We start from the raw sequence: 21,276 nt of genomic DNA on the forward strand, positions 1-21,276 counted from the left end.
CAAAAACAAACAAACAAACAAAAAAGATACACTTTATGGCCGGCGCCGTGGCTCAATAGGCTAATCCTCCACCTAGCGGCGCCAGCACACCGGGTTCTAGTCTCGGTCGGGGCACTGGATTCTGTCCCGGTTGCCCTTCTTCCAGTCCAGCTCTCTGCTGTGGCCCAGGAGTGCAGTGGGAGGATGGCCCAAAGTGCTTGGGCCCTGCACCCGCATGGGAGACCAGGAGAAGCACCTGGCTCCTGGCTTCGGATCAGTGCAGTGCGCTGGCCACAGCGTGCCAGCTGCAGCGGCCATTGGAGGGTGAACCAACGGCAAAGGAAGACCTTTCTCTCTGTCTCTCTCTCACTGTCCACTCTGCCTGTCAAAAAAAAAAAAAAAAAAAAAAAGATACACTTTAAAGTATGAAGTATTTAATAAATATTATAAATCATTATTTTAACCATAGATGGCCTTTGTTCTTAGCAAGTTTGCTAAAAATTCCTGTGAGCTAGGTGGTACATTCACAGATTCTATTGGCCTGTGACATACCACAAGTTTCTAATTTAACAGTTAAAAAATTTAAATTGAAAAGGAAATAAATGGGACTAGCATTGTGATGTCACAGGTAAAGCCCCCGCCTGCACTACCAACATCCCATATGAGCACCAGTTCAAGTCCAAGCTGCTCCACTTCTGACCCAGCTCTCTGCTATGGCCTGGGAAAGCAGTAGAAGATGGCCCAAGTTCTTGGGCCCCTGCACTCACATGGGAGACCCTGAAGAAGCTCAGGTGACTTCAGATCAGCTCACCTCCAGCCATTGAGCCATTTGGGGAGTGAACTAGAAAATGGAAGCCCTCTCTTTTTCTCTCTGCCTCTGCCTCTCTGAAATTCTTTCAAATAAAATAAATAAATCTTTAAAAAAGAAAAAAGAAATTGAAATAATTGCTGGAGAAGAAATACAGACACGCAGCATTTATAACCCTGCTCATCACTTCAGGAAATAGCCCTATGTATAGAGACATTAAAAGATATTAGGGGGCTGGTGCAATGGTACAGTGGGTTAAAGCCTCAGCCTGCAGCGCCAGCATCCCATATGGGTGCCAGTACAAATCCTAGCTGCTCCATTTCCAATCCAGCCCTCTGGGAAAGCAGTAGAAGATGGCCCAAGTCCTTGGGCCCCTGCACCCATGTGGAAGACTGGGAAGAAGCTCCAGGCTCCTGGCTTCATATCAGCTCAACTCTGGCTGTTGCAGTCATTTGGGGAGTGAAACCAGTGGATAGAAGGCCTCTCTCTTTCTCTCTCTCTCTCTGTAACTCTGTCTTTCAAATAAATAAAATGAATCTAAAAAAAAAAAAAGATATCATAAGTCTTTGCTAGAGAAAAGGAATAAAAGAAATTTGTTCGCACTAATGATGGAAAATTATGGGTTCTAATAAAAGGAGACATAGTCAATCACCTCAACAAAAAATTAACTGAGTACCTACTATGGAAATAATGAAAGATTTCTCCCTTCCTATATGTAACATACCATATACTGAAGGAAACACAAAGAAACATACAGTAGGGGTCAGCATTGTGATGTATCAGGTAAAGTTGCCACCTGTGATGCCAGAATCCCATATGGATTCTAGTTTGTGCCCTGGCTGCTCCACTTCCGATCCAGCTCTCTGCTATGGCCTGGGAAAGCAGTAGAGGATGGCCCAAGTATCTGGGTACCTGCCACCTTTGTGGGAGATCCAGATGAAATTCCTACTTCCTGGATTTGGTCTGTCCCAGCTCTGGCCATTGCAGCCATCTGGGGAGTGAATCAGCAGATGGAAGATCTCTCTTCTCTCTCTCTGTAACTCTGACTTCCAAAATGAATAAAATCAATCTTAAAAAAAAAAGTATAGTGCAACCTTTTAAGGAAAATAAATCAATAGAGTTCTTGGTAATAAGGAAAATTTTAAAAGTATAAAACATGGTCTTATACCAGCCCTGTGGCATAGTAGGCTAAGCCTCTGCCTGTGGTGTCAGCATCACATATGGGCACTGGTTCATGTTCCAGCTGCTCCTCTTCTGATCTAGCTCTCTGCTATGGGCTGGGAGAGCAGTAGAAGATGGCCCAAGTACTTGGGCCCCTGCACTTGCGTGGGAGATTTGGAAGAAGCTCCTGGATCTTGGCTTCAGATTGGCCCAGTTCTGGCCACTGTGACCATCTGGGGAGTGAACCAGTAAATGGAAGACATCTCTGTGTCTCTCCCTTTCTCTGTCTGTTACTCTCTCTCTTAAATAAAAAATCTTTACAAAAAGAAAGAAAAGAAAGAAGGGAAGGGAAGAGAAGGGGAGAGGAGGGGAGGGGAGAGAAAGGAAGGGGAGGGGAGGGGAGGGGAGGGGAGGGGAGGGGAGGGGAGGGGAGGGGAGGGGAGGGGAGGGGAGGGGAGGGGAGAGAAAGGGGAGGGGAGGGGAGGGAAGAAAAAAAGAAAGAAATTCATGGTGTTAAACATGAAAGCAAAAACTCTTTTTCAAAAAAAACACACATATATATGTATTTGCACTTGTCTTTAATATAAATCAAAAGTAGAACAAAAGGACTGGAAAAAAATACATTGTGTGAAAGGTTTTCTCTAGGGAAGTTCTAGGTCCAGGTCTATGCGAGTAAGCAGAGAGATCCACGTATCAATGATCTTCTAAAATACTGCTTTTCAGCATTTCTTCTTAAGTGAAATCAAATTACAAAGAATTTGTGGGGAAAGATTTTTGACATAGTGGATAAGAAATTTTTGGCTAAATCGTAGTGCCTAGGTTTGGGTCCTGGCTCTGCTCTGGATTCCAGCTTCCTGCAAATACAGACCCTGAAAGGCAGCAGGTGATGGCTCAAGTACTTGAGTCCCTGCCACCCACATGGAAAAGATGGATTGAGTTCCTGGCTCCTGGCTGTAGTCTGCAGTAGCCCTAGCTGTAGCTGGCCTTTGAGGAGTGAATCAGTGAAAGGGAGCTCTATCTGTCTATGTGTCTCTCTCTGCCTCTCACATAAATAAAAATTTTTTAAAAAAAGAATTTCAAGGGGCCGGTGCTGTGGCGCAGTGGGTTAAAGCCCTGGCCTGAGGCACAGGCATCCCATGTGGGTGCCGGTTCACTCCTCTTCTGATCCAGGTCTCTGCTATGGCCTGGGAAAGCAGTAGAAGATGGCCCATGTCCTTGGGCCCCTGCATCCACATGGGAAACCCAGAAGAAACTCCTGGCTTTGGATCGGCACAACTCTGGCCATTGCAGCCATCTGGGGAGTGAACCAGTGGATGGAAGACCTCTCTCTCTCTCTGTCTCTACCTCTCTCTGCAACTCTGTCTTTAAAATAAATAAATTAAAAAAAAATTTCAAGGGGCCAGTGCTGTGGCACAGCAGGTTAAAACCCTGGCCTGTCAGTGGAGGATGGCCCAAGTGCTTGGGCCCTGGCCCTGCACCTGCATGGGAGACCAGGAGAAAGCACCTGGCTCCTGGCTTTGGATCGGCGCAGTGCGCCAGCCGCAGCACACCGGCCATGGTGGCCATTTGGGGGGTGAACCAACGGAAAAGGAAGATCTTTCTCTCTGTCTCTCTCTCTCTCTAACTCTGCCTGTCAGTAAGTAAATAAATAAATAAATAACCCTGGCCTGTAGTACTGGTGTGCTATATGGGTACTGGTTCTAGTTCTGGTTGTTCTACTTCGAATTCTGCTCCCTGCTGTAGCCTGAGAAAGCAGATGGCCCAATTCCTTGGGTCCCTGCACCCATGTGGGAGACTCGGAGGAAGCTCCTGGCTCCTGGCTTTGGACTGGCTCAGTTCTGATGCTGCAGCCATCTGGGAAGTAAACCAGCAGATAGAAGACTTTTCTTTCTTTCTTTCTCTCTCTCTCTCTCTACCTCTCTCTGTAACTGTCTTTCAAATAAAGTAAACCTTTTTAAAAAAAATTTCAAGGAAAATCACACATGTGCAGTAAAGTGTATCTGCTTTAATTTTTTTGTTTTGTTTTAACCATGGACTGAATTAGATTGCTTCTCCCATCAGATTGCCCCCAGAGTTACTGTCTAATCAGCTAGCCCTGGAAAGATTTCTCATGGATGTCTCCAACTTACTTCGATTTGTAAAAATTTAGTAGACCTTTTTTCAGATTTTATCTTCCAAGCACTTTCGTTGTTAAAAATGTTCTTTGGGGACTGGGGCTGTGGTGTAGCAGGTAAAGCCACTGCCTGCAGTGCCAGCATCCCATATGGTGCCAGTTTGTGTCCCAGCTGCTCCACTTTCAATCCAGCTCTCTGTTATGGCCTGGGAAAGCAGTGGAAGATGGCCCAAGTGTTTGTTTCCCTGCACCCACATGGGAGACCCGGAAGAAGCTCCTGGCTCCTGGTTTTGGATCAGCCCAGCTCCGGCCATTATGGCCATTTGGGGAGTGAACCAGCAGATGGAAGACCACCCACCCCCACCCCGCCATGCCTCTGTGTCTCTCTCTACCTCTCTGTAATCTGCCTTTCAAATAAAATAATAAATATTTTTTAAAAATATATTCTTTGGGGGCTGGTGCAGTGGCACATCCTGGGTTAATCCTCCGGCTTAGGCGCCAGCATCCCATATGGGCACTTGGTTCTAGTCCCGGTCGCTCTTCTTCCAGTCCAGCTCCCTGCTGTGGCCCAGAAAGACAGTGGAGCATGGCCCAAGTGCTTGGGCCCCTGTACCTGCATGGGAGACTAGGAGGAGGCACCTGGTTCCTGGCTTCTGATTGGCATAGCTCCAGCCATTGTGGCCATTTGGGGGGTGAACCAATGGAAGGAAGACCTTTCTCTCTGTCTCTCTCTCTAATCATCTGTAACTCTACCTGTCAAATAAATTAATAAAAATCTTTAAAAAATATATATTCTTTGGTCAAAAAAAAAAAAAGAAAGAAAAAAGGAAAGCATTTGAGTATGGCTGAAATTTTTACCTGGAAGAATCAGAAGCTTTCATGGGCCTCAAAAAAATAAAATGTGTGGGACTCACTTAACAATGTAGTTGCTGAGATCCTTCAGGCCCTGGTAATGTGAAAGGCCTGAGAACTGAAGCTAGAGAAAAGAACACAGCCTAAGTTAAACTAGACCCTAAATCCTTATGAAGCCCTATCCCGCTGCCATGCCTGAAGGTCATCTTTGAACAAAGTGGCTCTCAGCCAGGAGTGATTTTTCACCACCACTATCACCCTGCCCCAGGGACACCTGTCAATGTTTGAAGGTATTTTTAGTAGTCACATCTGAGGTAAGGAAAGTTTGTCACTAGCATCTCATGGTTAAAGGCTGTTAATGTACAGGATTACACCCTACAACAATTACCTAGCTAAAAAGGTCCATAGAGCAGAGGCTGAGAAACTACTCCACAGATAAGGCTTAGGTTTCTCAATTTTGTCACATCTGGACTCAAATAAACATGGGGGAAATCTGAATCACAGAAGATGATTTGTATTCAATTATCTTAGTAGATAATAACAATACGGTATCATGATTTCTGCTTTTCAGTTTTACTTACAAAGTTACACTCTACCGCTGAAACTTCAAAATTTTTTGATTAGGCAATATATTCTAGTAGTTTGATAAGTAAGTATGAGGAGAAGCTTTGGAATGAGACAAGTCTGCTCTCAAATTTCAGTTCTAACACATAAGAGCTGTAAGGCCTGAGGAAAGTTCTTCAACTTTACTAGGATTCCATTTCCTTGTTTAAAACATCAGGCTAATCTTATCTAACTCAGAGTTATTTTAAGAATTAAATGACCCAGCCTGTGCTGTAGTATAGCAAGTTAAGAGGCTGTCTGCCATGCCGGCATCCCATATGGGATCCAGTTCAACTCCGCTGTTTTACTTTCAATCCAGCTCTCTGCTAATGTGCCTGGGAAAGCAGCAGAATATGCCCCAAGTGTTTGGGCTCCTGTACTCACCCATATGGGAGACCTGGAGGAATCTCCTGGCTCCCAGCTTTGGTCTGGCCCAGCCCTGGCCATTTGGGGAGTGAGCCAGTGGATGGAAGATCGGTCTCGGTCTCTCGGTCTCTGTCTCTCTCTCTAACTCTGCCTTTTAAATAAATAAATAAATCTTTAAAAAAAGAGAGAGAGAATTAAATGACAAATGTGTTTAAAGCACTGAGAACATGTGTCAAGAATATACTACATACTAAAATAATGTTTAATTTGGAGGGGAACTGTAGTTAACAGTATGAATTTTTGAAAAATCCCTGCTCTGCTACTTACTGCCTAACCCAAATGAGTTATTTTCCTTTTTTTTTTTTTTTTTTTTTTTTGACAGGCAAAGTGGACAGTGAGAGAGAGAGACAGAGAGAAAGGTCTTCCTTTGCTGTTGGTTCACCCTCCAATGGCCGCAGCAGCCAGCTCGCTACAGCCGGCGCGCACCGCGCTGATCCGATGGCAGGAGCCAGGTGCCTCTCCTGGTCTCCCATGTGGGTGCAGGGCCCAAGCACTTTGGGCCATCCTCCACTGCACTCCCGGGCCACAGCAGAGAGCTGGCCTGGAAGAGGGGCAACCGGGACAGAATCCGGCGCCCCGACCGGGACTAGAACCCGGTGTGCCGGCGCCGCTAGGCGGAGGATTAGCCTAGTGAGCCGCGGCGCCGGCCCAAATGAGTTATTTTCTGAATGTAAGCTTCAGCTCTCTCATCTGTGAAAGAGGCCATCCTTATGATAGGAAACTGATGAGGACCAACAAGAGATAATGTATGTAAAGCCCTCAGCATAGCTGGAACATAGTAAATATTCCATAGATAGGGGCTTCTTTTATTATTATTTTTTTATTTTTTTTATTTTTTGACAGGCAGAGTAGACAGTGAGAGAGAGAGACAGAGAGAAAGGTCTTCCTTTGCCATTGGTTCACCCTCCAATGGCCGCAGCAGCCAGCTCGCTACAGCTGGCGCACCGCGCTGATCCGATGGCAGGAGCCAGGTGCCTCTCCTGGTCTCCCATGTGGGTGCAGGGCCCAAGCACTTGGGCCATCCTCCACTGCACTCCCGGGCCACAGCAGAGAGTTGGCCTGGAAGAGGGGCAACCGGGACAGAATCCGGCGCCCCGACCGGGACTAGAACCCGGTGTGCCGGCGCAGCGGCGCCGCATTAGCCTAGTGAGCCGCAGCGCTGGCTGGGGCTTCTTTTATTATTAAAATGAGCCCAACAACACCCAGTGGCACTTTCCATGTACAGAAGCTCTCCCATACATGTCCTAAACTATGTTTTACCTAGTTTTGTGTTATTTGGCCTGGTTAAATAGTTGTTACATTTCTCTTAAAATTTTTACTGAATTAGCAAATGTAAATATTTTAATATACTCTAAGAGTCATGCATTCTTTTTAACTTGGTCTCTTTTTTTTTTTAAAGTTTTATTTATTTATTTGAAAAGCAGAGTTAGAGGGAGAGGGAGAGACAGATTTTCCATCCACTGTTTCACTCCCCAAATGGATATGACAACCAGGGCTAGACCAAGTGGAAGCCAGGAGTCAGGAACCCTATCCAAGTCTCTCACATGGGTGACAGGGTTCCAAGCAGTCAGGCCATCTTCTGATGCTATCCTAGGCATTTTAGCTGGATCTGAAGTGGAGCAGCTGGGACTTGAACAGGAGTCCATATAGGAATGCCAGCATTGCAGTTGGCAGCTTACCCCACTGTGCCACAACGCTGGACCCCTTAACTTAATCTTTTTAGTATAAATAGGTTTTTTTTAAGATTTCATTTATTTATTTGAAAGGCAGAGAGAGAGAGAGAGAGAGAGAGAATAGAGAAAAAGGTCTTCAATCAGATGGTTCACTCCCTAAATATCCACAATGGCCAGAGCTGGGACGATCGGAAACCAGGAGCTTTTTTGGGTCTCCCATGTGGGTTCAAGGGCCCGAGCACTTGAGCCATCTTCTACTGCTTTCCCAGGCCATACCAGAGAGCTGGATCAGAAGAGAGTAGCCAGAACGTGAACCAGTGCCCACATGGGATGCTGGTGCTGCAGGAGGAGGCTTAACCTACTACACCACAGCGCCAGCCCCTATAAATAGTTTTACAAAGGTTGTATTTTGGTTTTTTTTTTTTTCAACCGTTAAATTGTAATTGCCTTGAAGGCCAGAGCAGCAAAACAAATATCTTTCATATTGCAAAGTCTTTGAACTATCTCCTAGTTTCACCAGCAATTTTCCTAAGGTATCAAAATCGGAAAACTTGCTGGCACTCCTTGTGAGTGCCAGTTCAAGTTCCAGCTGTTCTACTTCTTCTTCTTCTTTTTTTTTAAGATGTATTTATTTGTTTGAAAGTCAGAGTTACACAGAGAGAAGGAGAAGTCTTCCATCTGATGCAGCTCCCTATTAATGTGCTTGGGAAAACAGTGAAAATGGCCAAGAACTTGGGGCCCTGCACCCACATGAGAAACCTAGATAGAATTCCAGGGTCCTGGCTCTAGCCTGGACTAGCCCCATCCATGGCAGCCATTTGGGGAGTGAACCAGTGAGTGGAAGATCTCTCTCTCTCTTTCTCTCCCTCTCTCTATAACTCTGCCTTTCAAAAAAATAAAAGGAAAAAAGAAAAAGGAAATCTCATCTATAGGCAGAATTCTCCCATGCTTAGAGTGAACAGACTTCAGAAAATACTGTTTCCAGGGCTGGTGCTGTGGTGTTGCGGGTAAAGCCGCCACCTACAGTGCTTGCTGGCATTCCATATGGATGCCAGTGTGAGTCCCGGCTGCTCCACTTCCTATGCAGCTCTCTGCTAATGCACCTGGGAAAGCAGCAGAGGATGGCTCAAGTCCTTGGGCCCTTGCACCCACGTGGGAGACCTGGAAGAAGCTCCTGGATCCTGGCTTCGGATCAGCGGCCATTTGGGGAGTGAACTAGTGGATGGAAGACCTCTCTCCCTCTCTCTCTCTCCCTCCCTCTCTCTCTGCCTCTCTGTAACTCTTTTAAATAAACAAATCTTAAAAAACAAAGCAATATATTTTAAAAAATACTGTTTCCTTAACCTTAATAATTGATGCATATCAAATAAATCCACATGTAGTAATCTCTCAGAATTCAAAGCTATAGTTAAAATAATTACCTAAAATAAAAAGGAGTTCTATAATAGCGCCTAAGATATCTCAGTCTATTAAAATGACAAATTTGTAAGTAATTCATACAATTATCCCATCATTCCAACTATCTGTTCCTTAGTTCAAAGGCTAAGTCACTACAAGTTCAGATCCAACATAAAGAGAGTGCTCACCTCTGCAGATTTCTGTATATTCTGGAATACAGAATAAGCAATAAGTGAACTTGAACCTATAATGCTGGAAGAGATAGAAGATGGTCATTAAAATAGGACAATGAGGTTCTTTCATTTTTGCCAAGTTTTTAAAATTTGTAACTAATGTAAAATAAACTGTGCTTTTTAAAAAATGTGGATTATATCCAAGCACAAAGGATTAAGAGGCCACTTGAGATTCCCACATCCCATATTGTACCAATTTAAGTCCTGACTATTCCATTTCTGATCTAGCCTCGTGCTAATGAATTCTGAGAGGAATCAGGTGATGGCTCAAATGCTCTGCTACCCACAGGGGAGAATCGGATTGAATTCTATTTTTTTAAAAAAGATTTATTTATTTATATGAGAGGCAGAGTTACTGACAGAGGGTGAAACAGAGAGAGGTCTTCCATCCACTGGTTCACTCCCCAAATGGCCGCAATTGCCAGAGCTGGGCCGATCCAAAGCCAGCAGCTAGCAGTTTCTTCCAGGTCTCCTACATGGGTACAGGGACCCAAGCATTTAGGCCATCTTCCACCGCTTTCTAAGGCCATCAACAGAGAGCTGAATCAGAAGAGGAGCAGCTGGGACACAAATTGGCACCCATATACCCAAATGGGATGCCAACACTTCAGGCAGAGGCTTAACCTGCTACACCACAGTGTTAGCTCCCGGACTGAATTCTGGACTCCTGGTTTCAGCCTGATTCAGACCTGGCTATTTAGGGCACCTGGGGAGTAAACCAACAAATAGAAGTTCTCTCTCTCCCTTTCAAGTAAATGAAATCAAACATTAAAAAAAGGAATGTTTCACAAATCTGCATGTCATCCTGTGGAGGGACCATATTAAACTTCTTTGTGCTGCCAAAGCGAACCCTTTGCCATTGATTTTGCAATCAATCCTGTTAATCAGGTCATCTGCTGATTTTCAGATATCATTCCTCAATCTTCTTTTTTCTTGATGTTATTGTTGCTAATGTTCTACCAACATGTTTAATATATTTCTCTGTAACTTAAAGAACAAAAGCAAATGCCCAGGGGAAGACTGAAAAAAAAAAACTGCAGAATTCTCCAGGCTTTTTAATACTAAGTTCATATATGAAATCAAATAAACATACCTCAGAGTAGCCATGACAAACTGTATCCATTGTATTGCAGAAAAAACCTAAGTAAAACAAGGAAGAGAGAAATTAAACCTTTTACATTTAATATTCAACCTACTCTAAGTTCACTATTTATTAACTATCTCTGCAGCACAAAATTGTATCCAAGGCCTAATCAAAACATTACCAAGTCTGAGAATGAGTGAAAAGGCTAAACAGACTCTCTCTCTCATAAAAGCAGGGTACTCCTTTTAACCTCACTAAAGGTATAGAAAGAAAATGACTGAATGAAAAAAGAGAAGTGAATGAGAAAACTAATAAAAGGAAGAATAAAATGGAAAAGAGGCAGGAAAATTTTGAGAGTGAATAGACAGATGTAAGGAATGGGTAACAAGAGAGGCACAAAAATATTAAATAAAGTTGACTGACAGAGCTAGAAAAATAGACAAAAACTGGAACAGCAAATGAGAGCAAAACAGAAGAAAACTTAGTATGGAGAGACTGAGTAAAAAATACAGAACAGGAAAGAAGAAATGGGGAGCAAAAAAGAAAAGGGGGACAGCTTCTGACCTTACCAAGTCCCAGTTGTCCTCTAGAACGTGAACCTCCAGCGAGAAGGCCATAGGAATCTTAGTTCCAACTACCCTGAAGCGGCTGACCCTTCTCTGTCAGGATCTGAATCTCTAAGCAGTGGCTTAGGCTCCACCCCTAGGCCAGCTGGGCTCCTCCCTACCTAATTCTACTCTGTACCTTGAGGGCAAGGAGAGAGGTGGGGACAAGAGGAGGAGAAAGCCAAGCAAACAAAGAACAAAAATAGAAAGGGCAGGTGACAAGGAAACAAAGTTGTAAGAAGCCTTAGGAATTGCAAGAAGGGGCAAGAGGCAAAAGTAATAAAAAGCAGAGTGCATGAGTCAGCATGAAAAGATAAACAGAGCTGCGAGAAGGTAAGAAAACAGCAAAAAGAGGAGAAAAAGAAATGGGGTAGAACGGAGGGCTGCTAAGCATTTGTCCATTTGGAGACATAAGCCATCACAGGAGATTTCATCCAGTCAATAAAGTTTTAGTAATACCAGTGAAAACCTGCAAAGAGGCTGTTTGTCATATTTAACACTAACATCTCCTTAAATATCCCAAACCCCAAATTCCCACCAGAATATATATTATTAAATTATTCATTTAATATACTTGTGTTTAAATATTAACTTTATGCAGTGAGTTATGGGAGCTACAAAGATAAATAAGATCCAGATCCAGCCTTCTAAGATTTTATATTACAGCAAGAAAAATGGCTTGAATATCAACAACTCAAATATCAACAACTCAGTTGCATACAACAATTGTATACGCAGAGTGACATTCAAATAAGGTTTGGAAGGATTAGTAAAATTTAGAGAAAAACTGCAGGAAAGAGAAAACAGAATGAAGAAAACTAATTTATAAAACCATTTATTTTTCATCCAGCCATACTTTCATATATCCTACAAATATTTCTTATAAATTAATCATTTACACTGCTGAAATAACTTAAATATATGGCTCATTTATTTTTATTAAGATTATAGTCTAGAGTGGGAGACTAGATATTGTTCAGAGAAAGTATATTTTAGTAATTTTGCTTACATTATTAGATAAACAAATACAAAAAATACCAGGAAAGTTTTAAATTCAGAAATCTACAGTAAAAGGTCTTAAAGAGTTTTGAAGCCTCTAATCATGTCTACTTTACAAGGGCGAGGTGGACTAATGACAGTCTCATCAAGTGATAAAAAGATGCCTTTCGACAAAGGACTCTTGTGTTAGTCAAGAACAAATCTCAAATTGTTCAGAGAACTGCCACGCTAAATCAGTCTACTGCTCCTGATAAGATAATGACCCCTGGAGAATCTTTCTCTTTGGCATCTCTTCCAAACTGTCTATACCACCTACCAACATTTGAGAATTTAGTCTTTACCTTTTCTCTCTAAACTAATTTTCTGTATATTTGGCACTCTTCCCCTTTGGAAGATTTTTGGAAACACAATTTTGCCATCTTCCTTTCTCAGAAGGGTAACCCAAGCTCAAACAATGAAATAAGTGATTTTTTTTGTTTTTTTCTTTTCCTCGTTTTGTTAAAAAAAAAAGCTCCATAGTATGTTCAGACACATCCTAGCTCTTATTTAATGTAATTGTCTACTATTTACAAACCAATTAAAATGAACAGGTATTTATTAAACTTAAATCCTTAACACAATCTTTGAGGTAAAGAGTATCATTCCCATTTTAAAGATGAAGAAACTGGGGCCGGTGCTGTGGCGCAGCGGTTAATGCCCTGGCCTGAAGCTCGGCATCCCATATGGGCCCCAGTTCGAGACCTGGCTGCTCCATTTCCAATCCAGCTCTCTGCTGTGACCTGGGAAAGCAGTAGAACACAGCCCAAATCCTTGGACCCCTGCACCCACGTGTGAGACCTGGAAGAAGCTCCTGGCTTCAGATCGGCGTAGCTGCGGCCAATTGGGGAGTGAACCATCGGATAGAAGACCTCTCTCTCTCTCTCTCTCTCTGCCTCTCCTCTTTCTTTCAAATAAATTTTAAAAAAGAAAAAAAAAAAAAAAGATGAGGAACCAAGGCTTAAAAATGTTGTCCCTGGAGCCAGTGCTATGGAGACGGGTTAAGCCACAACCTGCTGTGCTGGCATTCCATACAGGCACCTGTTTGAGCCCAGGTTGCTCCACTTCCAATCCAGCTCCCTACTAATGCACCTGAGAAAGTAGCAGAAGCTAGCCCAAGTGCTTGGGCCCCTGCACCCATGTGGGAGAACTGGAAGAAGCTCCTGGCTTCGGACTGGCCCAGTCCTGGCTGTTGCGGCCATTTGGAGAGTGAGCCAGCAGATCAAAGCTCTCTCGCTGCTTTTGCCTATCCCTCTCCATAACTCTGCCTTTCAAATAAATAAATTTTTTAAAAAAGTTATCATTTCTCCAAGGATGCAGTCATCAGGAAGTAATGCCAACATTCAAACTCAGTCTGACTCAAAAAGAGTTCTCACTTTTAATCACCACATTTCTCTAGCAGGAAGCTGTTTAACAGAAAAACAGGGAAAGACAATTTTTAAAATTAATTTGACCTCATGGGAGCTCTTTGATCATTTACGCATAGAAAAGAGAACACATACCTAGTGAAGAGAGCAGTACAGGTTTTAGATCAGGCAATTTTTAAAAAATATTTATTTATTTATTTGAAAGGCAGAGTAACAGAGAGTCAGAGGCAGAGAGAGAGAGAAAGACGGGGGGGGGGGGGGGGATGGGTCCTCTATCCACTAGTTCATTCCCCAGATGGCCGCAACGGCCAGAGTTGTGCCAATCAGAAGCCAGGAGCCTCTTTCGGGTCTCCCACGTGGGTGCAGGGGCCAAAGGACTTGGGCCATCTTCTGCTGCCTTCCCAGGCCATAGCAGAGAGCTGGACTGGAAGTGGAGCAGCTGGGATTCCAACTGGCGTCCATATGGGATGTCAGCATTGCAGGCAGTGGCTTTACCCACCATGCCAAAGGGCTGGCCCTGCAATTGTTTCTTAATTATTATGACACTAAAATCACAAGCAACAAAAGAAATAAGCAGGTAAATTGCTATTCAAATTTTTAAAAATTTGAGCTTCAAGGATACCATGAAGAAAGTGAAAAAACACTCCACAGAAATCATTTGTAAATCATGTATCTGATAGAGGACTTATATATAGGACATATAAAGAATTTTTACAATTCAATAATAAAAAGAACCCAACTAAAAAATGGAAACACTTTTAAATAGAGACTTCTCAAAAATATATACTAGGGGCCGGCGCTGTGGCGCAGTGGGTTAAAGCCCTGGCCTGAAGCACCGGCATCTCATATGGGCACTGGTTCCAGTCCCTGCTGCTCCACTTCTGATCCAGCTCTCTGCTGTGGCCTGGGAAAGCAGCAGAGATGGCCCAAGTCCTTGGGCCCCTGCACCCATGTGGAGACCTGGAAGAAGCTCCTGGCTCCTGGCTTCGGATCAGCGCAGTTCCGGCTGTTGCAGCCAGTTGGGGAGTGAACCATCAGATGGAAGACCTCTCTCTCTGTCTGTACCTCTCTCTGTAACTCTGTCTTTCAAATAAATAAAATAAATCTTTAAATACACACACACACACTAATGATGATCAAGAACATGGAAAGACAGCATCAGTAGCCATTAGGGAAATCAAAATTAAAATCATAATGATATGCCATTTCAAAACCATGAGGATGGCTATTATCAAAAAGACAGACTATAGTAAATGTTGATGAAGACATAGAGAAACAAGAATCCTCCTACACTGCTGATGGGAATGTAAAATGGTACAGCTACTTTGGCAGTTCCTTAACAGGTAATAGGATGTCTCTGGCTGTAATATCCCCATGTCTACTAGGTATATAACTATGAGAAATGAAAACATATGCCCACCTAAAAACTTGGGACACAAATGTTCACATTAGCATTTAGCATTATTCATAATACACAAAGAAGTAGAAATACTCCAAATGTCAATCAGCTGGTGAATGGATAAATAAAATGGACATCCATATAATCAGCAATGAGAAGCAAAGAATTACTGATATATGTTACCACATGAAAGAACCTTAAAAATATTCACACTAAGTGAAAGAAGTCAGTCACAAAAGACTATATAATAGGATTTAATTCCTAAAAAATATCCAAAATAGGCAAATCTATAGAAATGAAAAGTAGGGGCTGGCACTGTGGCACAGCAAGTTAAAGCCCCGGCCTTTGGTGCTTGCATCCCATATGGGCACTGGTTCAAGTCCCAGCTGCTCCACTTCCAATCCAGCTCTCTGATATGGCCTGGGAAAGCAGTAGAAGATGGTCCAAGTCCTTGGGCCCCTGCACCCACTTGGGAGACCCAGAAGAAGCTCCTGACTCCTGGCTTCGGATCAGCACAGCTCCAGCCATTGCGGCCATTTGGGGAGTGAACAGGCAGATGGAAGATCTCTCTCACTCTCTCTCTCTCTCTGACTCTACCACTCTCTGTAACTCTTTCAAATAAAGAAAATAAATCTTTAAAAAAAAAAAAGAAAAACATGCAAAGTAAATCAGTGATTATCTAAGGATAGTAGTATAGTTTGGGAAGGAATGAAGAATGACTGCTAATAGGTATAAAGTTTCTTTTTGGGGTCACACAAAAGTCCTAAAGTTATTGGTGATGGTTGCAAACACTGTGAATACACTAAAAATCATTAAATATTTTAAAAGTATGAATTAAGCAGAAGGCATTGTGATATAGCAGGTTACAGAATGCCAATCCCATATCAGAGTGCCTTTTCAAGTCCTGGCTCTTCTGCTTTTGATCCAATTTCCTGCTAATATACCTGGGAAGGCAGCAGGTGAAAGCCTGGGTTCTTGCCATCCACAGAGGAGAACTGAATGGAGTTCCTGGCTCCTGGAAGATATACCTCTCTTTTACTCTACCTTTCTTCTTCTTCTTCTTCTTCTTCTTCTTCTTTTTTTTTTTTTTTTTTTTACAGGCAGAGTAGACAGTGAGAGAGAGAGAAAGGTCTTCCTTTGCCGTTGGTTCACCCTCCAATGGCCGCAGCAGCCGGTGCGCTGCGGCCGGCGCACCGCGCTGATCCGAAGGCAGGAGCCAGGTGCTTCTCCTGGTCTCCCATGGGGTGCAGGGCCCAAGCACTTGGGCCATCCTCCACTGCACTCCCGGGCCACAGCAGAGAGCTGCCTGGAAGAGGGGCAACCGGGACAGAATCCGGCGCCCCGACTGGGACCAGAACCCGGTGTGCTGGCGCCGCAGGCGAAGGATTAGCCTATTGAGCTGCTGCACCGGCCTACTCTACCTTTCAAATAAAAATAAATAAATCTTAGAAAGGGGTGAATTATATGGTATGTGAATTTTACCACAATAAGGCTATTGGCAAAAAAGTGAAGTTTGGGATTAAAAACAAGAAAAATATGCTCCATTGATGGAATTTGTGGTTAATCGTTAATAGATAACATGTTTCTGCCTTTCTAATGGAAAAAAATAGTATTCAGAATGAAAGGGATAAAACAAACATTGTAAGAGGGAATTGAAGATAAAGACTGTAAGAGAGCACCTGACTACTACAAATAAATCCGCCACTTTTGGTCAGGATTTTGATAAAACTTGCACGTTAACCCCTACTGGACAAAATCTGGGAGTTCTTGTAAAAATAGAAAAATTTGTGAAAAACTGGTGATATCTAAATATTTTTTTAAAGATTTATTTATCTGAAAGAGTTACACAGAAAGAGGAGAAGCAGAAAGAGAGAGAGAGAGAGAGAGAGGGAGGGAGGGAAGTCTTCCATCTGATGGTTCACTCCCCAATTGGCTGCAACAGCCGGAACTGTACCGATCTGAAGCCAGGAGCCAGGAGCTTCTTCCCGGTCTCCCACACGGGTACAGGAGCCCAAGGACTTGGGCCATCTTCTGCTGCTTTCCCAGGCCACAGCAGAGAGCTGGAGAGGATGTGGAGTAGCTGGGTCTCGAACCGGTGCCCATATGGGATGCTGGCGCTTCAGGCCAGGGCATTAACGCACTGCGCCACAGCTGGCCCCAATGACTAAAATATTTTTATACTTTAATAAGGATAAGTCGAACGGAGCTGGCACTGTGGTGTAACGGGTAAGGCCGCCACCAGCTCTCTGCTATGGCCTGGGAAAGCAGTGGAAGATGGCCCAAGTCCTTGGGTCCCTGCACCCAAGTGGGAGACCCGGAAGAAGCTTCCTGGCTCCTAGTTTCAGACTGATGTGGCTCTGGCCATTGCGGCCATCTAGGGAGTAAACCAGAGGATGGAACTCTCTCTCTCTCTGCCTCTCCTTCTCTCTGTGTGTAACTCTGACTTTCAAGTAAATAAATATATCTTAAAAAAAGAAGAAGAAGAAGAAGAAGAAGAAGATGGCCCAAGAACTTGGGCCCCTGTACCCACATGGGAGACCTAGAAGTAGCTCCTGGCTTCAAATCGGCACAGTTCTGACTGTTGCAGTCATCTGGGGAGGAACCAGCAGATGGAAGACACCTCTCTATCTCTCTCTCCGCCTCTGCTTCTCTGTAACTCTGCCTATCAAATAAATAAATAAATCTTTAAAAAAATTTGTAATGCAAATTCAAATTTTTCTGAACTGTCCCCCCAAATCACATACATACAAACACAAACTGGACTCTTTCTTGCAATATTTCTTACCAAAGAATCTGGTTGTATAAGACTGGATCCTGTTATCTTTGATGACTATTTCATTTATACATACATATATATGCAAAGAAATATTTTTAAAGATTTATTTATTTGAAAGAGAGCAGGGGGCTGGTGCTGTGTCATAGCGAGTAAAGCTGCCACCTGCAGTGCTGGCATCCCTTGTGGGTGCTGGTTTGAGTTCCGGCTGCTCCCCTTCCAGCTCCCTGCTGTGGCCTAGGAAAGCAGTAGAAGATGGCCTGAGTGCTTAGGCCTCTGCACCCACTTCGGGGGCCCAGAAGAGGCTCCTGGCTCCCGGCTCCTGGCTTCGGATATGTGCAGTTCCTGCTGTTGCGGCCAATTTGGCTGTGAATCAGTGGTTGAAAGACCTCTCTTTCTCTGCCTTTCAAATAAATAAATTAATTAAAAAAAAAAAAAGGCAGAGTGACAGAGCGAGGAAGAGACAGAGACAGAGAGACAGAGAGAGAGAGAGAGAGAGAAAGAGAGAGAATCTTTTATCTTCTAGTTTACTTCCCAACTGGCTTCAACAGCTAGGGCCAGGCGAGGCCAAAGCCAGGAGCTAGAAACTATTTCCTGGTCTCTTCATGGGTGGCAGAGACTAAGTATTTAAATCATCTGCTGCTTCCCAGGTGCATTAGCAGGGAGCTGGATTAGAATTTGAGTAGGCAGAACTCAAACCAGCACTCCAATATGGGACATACATGTTTCAAGTGGCAGTTTAACCTGCTGTGCCACAATGCCTGCCTCATATATGCAAAAAAATTTTTTTTAAGATTTATTTATTTTTATGTGAAAGAGTTACAGAGAGGGAGAGACACAGAGAGGGAAGATCTTCCATCCTCTGGTTCACTCCCCGAATGGCCAGAAAAGCTTGCACTGGGCCAGGCTGAAGCCAGGAGCCAGGAGCTTTATCCAGGTCTCCCATAAGGGTGGCAGGGGCCCAAACACTTGGGTCATCTTCCACTGCTTTCCCTGCTAACTCCATTAGCAGGGAGTTGGATCAGAAGTGGAACAGCTGGGACATGAACTGGCACTCATATGGAATGCTAGCGTCACAGGGTTTATTTGCTACACCACATTGGCGGCACCCTCACAAAAAAGTTCTGACATTCATCCATAACAGGGACTTCAAAGGCTCATAGAAAACGCCTATTATGAAAAAGCTATGAGGGGCTGGTGTTATTAGTAAGCTAAGCTTCTGCCTTTGGCGCAGCATCCCATAAAGGTGCTGGTTCGTGTCCCAGCTGCTCCTCTTCCGATCCAGCTCTCTGCTTACAGCCTGGGAAAGCAGTAGAAGATGGCCCAAGTCCTTGGGCCCCTGCATCCATGTGGGAGACCCAGAGAAAGCTCCTGGCTCCTGCCTCGGAACAGCTCAGCTCTAGTCATTGTGGCCATCTGGGGAGTGAACAAGTGAATGGAAGACCTTTCTTTGTCTCTCTCTCCTTCTCACTGTCTGTAACTCTACCTCTCAGATAAATAAATAAGATCTTTTTTTTTTTTTTTTTTTGACAGGCAGAGTGGACAGTGAGAGAGAGAGACAGAGAGAAAGGTCTTCCTTTGCTGTTGGTTCACCCTCCAATGGCCGCCGCGGCTGGCGCACTGCGGCCGGCGCACCGCTCTGATCCGATGGCAGGAGCCAGGAGCCAGGTACTTCTCCTGGTCTCCCATGGGGTGCAGGGCCCAAGCACCTGGGCCATCCTCCACTGCACTCCCTGGCCACAGCAGAGGGCTGGCCTGGAAGAGGGGCAACCGGGACAGAATACGGCGCCCTGACCGGGACTAGAACCCGGTGTGCCGGCGCCGCTAGGCGGAGGATTAACCTAGTGAGCTGCAGCGCCGGCCCAATAAATAAGATCTTTAAAAAAAGAGAAAAAAAAAAAGCTATACTTAGATATCAGATTTTTTGTACCAAAATAAACATATTTTAATTCCATTTTCTACAAACCTTTTGAAGTATCCTGTGTGTGTGTGTGTCTGTGTGTGTGTATGCAGACAATTATTGAACACAAACATTGGTTAATTATGGTGGTAAGTCCCATAGAATGCAGTATATAAATGACATTCTTACCCTCACATTTATTTGACAAGCAAGTTTGTAAATTCAATTCTACTTAAGCTTCTCAATTTCTTTGTTTTTTTTTGGTTTAGTTTTGTTTTTGTTTTTTGTTTTTTGTTTTGTTTTTGTTGTTGTTTTTTGACAGGCAGAGTGGACAGTGAGAGAGACAGAGAGAAAGGTCTTCCTTTGCCGTTGGTTCACCCTCCAATGGCCGCCGTGGCCGGCGCACTGAGGCCAGCACACCGTGTTCATCCGAAGCCAGGAGACAGGTGCTTCTGGTCTCCCACGCGGGAGCAGGGCCCAAGCACTTGGGCCATCCTCCACTGCACTCCCGGGCCACAGCAGAGAGCTGGCCTGGAAGAGGGGCAACTGGGACAGAATCTGGCACCCCGAGCGGGACTAGAACCCGGTGTGCTGGCGCCACAGGCGGAGGATTAGCCTAGTGAGCTGGGGCGCCGGCCTCTTTTTTTTTTTTTTTTTTAAGATTTATTTATTTTACTTGAAAGTCAGAGTTACACAGAGAGGAGACCGAGAGAGAGGTCTTCCATCTGCTGGTTCGCACCCCAATTGGCCGCAATGGCCGGAGCTGCGCCGATCTGAAGCCAGGAGCCAGGAGCTTCTTCCAGGACTCCCACATGGATACAGGGGTCCAAAGACTTGGGCCATCTTCCACTGCTTTCTCAGGCCATAGCAGAGAGCTGGATCGGAAGAGGAGCAGCCAGGTCTCGAACTGGCGCCCATATGGGATGCTGGCACTGCAGGTGGCAGCTTTACCCGCTATGCCACAGCGCAGGGCCCATCTCAATTACATCATTATTCTCTAACCTGACTATTAACCTCTGGTGGTCCCAAACCTGTTACATGGTGAGACCCTTCAGACTCTCAACTAATTTATTGTTACAGATTCCTCTCAACATTTTCCCAAGACAGCTGTGCATGCTTTTGCCCTGGCTAGAAATACAATTTCCTGTTGCCTTATAAATCTCTCTTATCCTTCAGATCCAGGTCAGACATCAGCTCCTGTCTGTGGCTCCCCCTGGCACTCCTGAGCACCACCGACTTGTCTTAATTTAGAATCTACAAGACAGAAAGCATCCCTTCAATGATGAGGAGAGACACAAGATGAAAATAAAGATTTTCATACTCACAGGTCCTGCAGTGGGAAGTGGCACAGAGCACACCCGGAGACCATACAGAGGGCACAGGCAGGGACAGAGCAGCAAGTTCATGGGCCAAGGTGGCTGTTGAGTCCAGGACATCGTCCATACACAGATGTCCTGCGGGGTTTTTTAACTGGTGAGTTTAAAGCAAGCAAGCACGAGTTCCAGGAGGTCATGCTGTCACTGCGAGGTGGTCACTGGGGTGTAATCTCCATGATGACGTAATGCGTGGCAGCCGGGCAGGTGGGCACCAGGGGGAAAAGTGCATAGAGGCCTCTAGATGAGCCACACTGAGGAGCTGGGAGGAGACGCCCAACGGCAAAGCGTGCCAAGGCAGACAGGGCCGCACTCCCGGCGTGACAGCGTCCAATTTTTACATTCAGCACGGTGGCTGCCGTGGCCCCTCGCGCCTGCACCAGTTCACACCACCCAGTCTCCGTGTTTTCCCAAGTCTCTACTCAGTCCCATTTTATGCCGACGCCACGGAACGGGTTCTGTATTATGAATCCTATGAGCTCACCCCACCGCGC

The 21,276-nt window shown here is 44.6% G+C and overlaps 1 protein-coding gene across 11 annotated transcripts in view; it reads right to left on the minus strand.

The window, feature by feature from the left end:
* The window catches only part of TMEM116 (transmembrane protein 116), a 153,006-nt gene that overhangs the window by 130,960 nt on the left and 770 nt on the right, over positions 1-21,276 (minus strand). For 3 of the 11 annotated variants that reach the window (XM_070066232.1, XM_008272250.4, XM_051826836.2), the window contains exons 1-3: positions 20,735-20,973; positions 10,340-10,386; positions 9,202-9,265 (exon numbers count right to left, since the gene is read on the minus strand). In XM_070066232.1, coding sequence (XP_069922333.1) covers positions 9,202-9,265; positions 10,340-10,386; positions 20,735-20,845 — 222 coding nt within the window. In that variant the 5' untranslated portion in view covers positions 20,846-20,973. Of the gene's footprint in view, positions 1-5,900; positions 6,055-9,201; positions 9,266-10,339; positions 10,387-10,894; positions 11,028-20,734; positions 20,999-21,276 lie in introns of those variants that run through there. The other 8 variants (XM_008272246.4, XM_008272249.4, XM_070066233.1 and 5 more) reach the window with 8 other exon arrangements.

Source organism: Oryctolagus cuniculus, chromosome 21 (genome assembly GCF_964237555.1).
Source record: "Oryctolagus cuniculus chromosome 21, mOryCun1.1, whole genome shotgun sequence".
Taxonomy (NCBI): Eukaryota; Metazoa; Chordata; class Mammalia; order Lagomorpha; family Leporidae; genus Oryctolagus; species Oryctolagus cuniculus.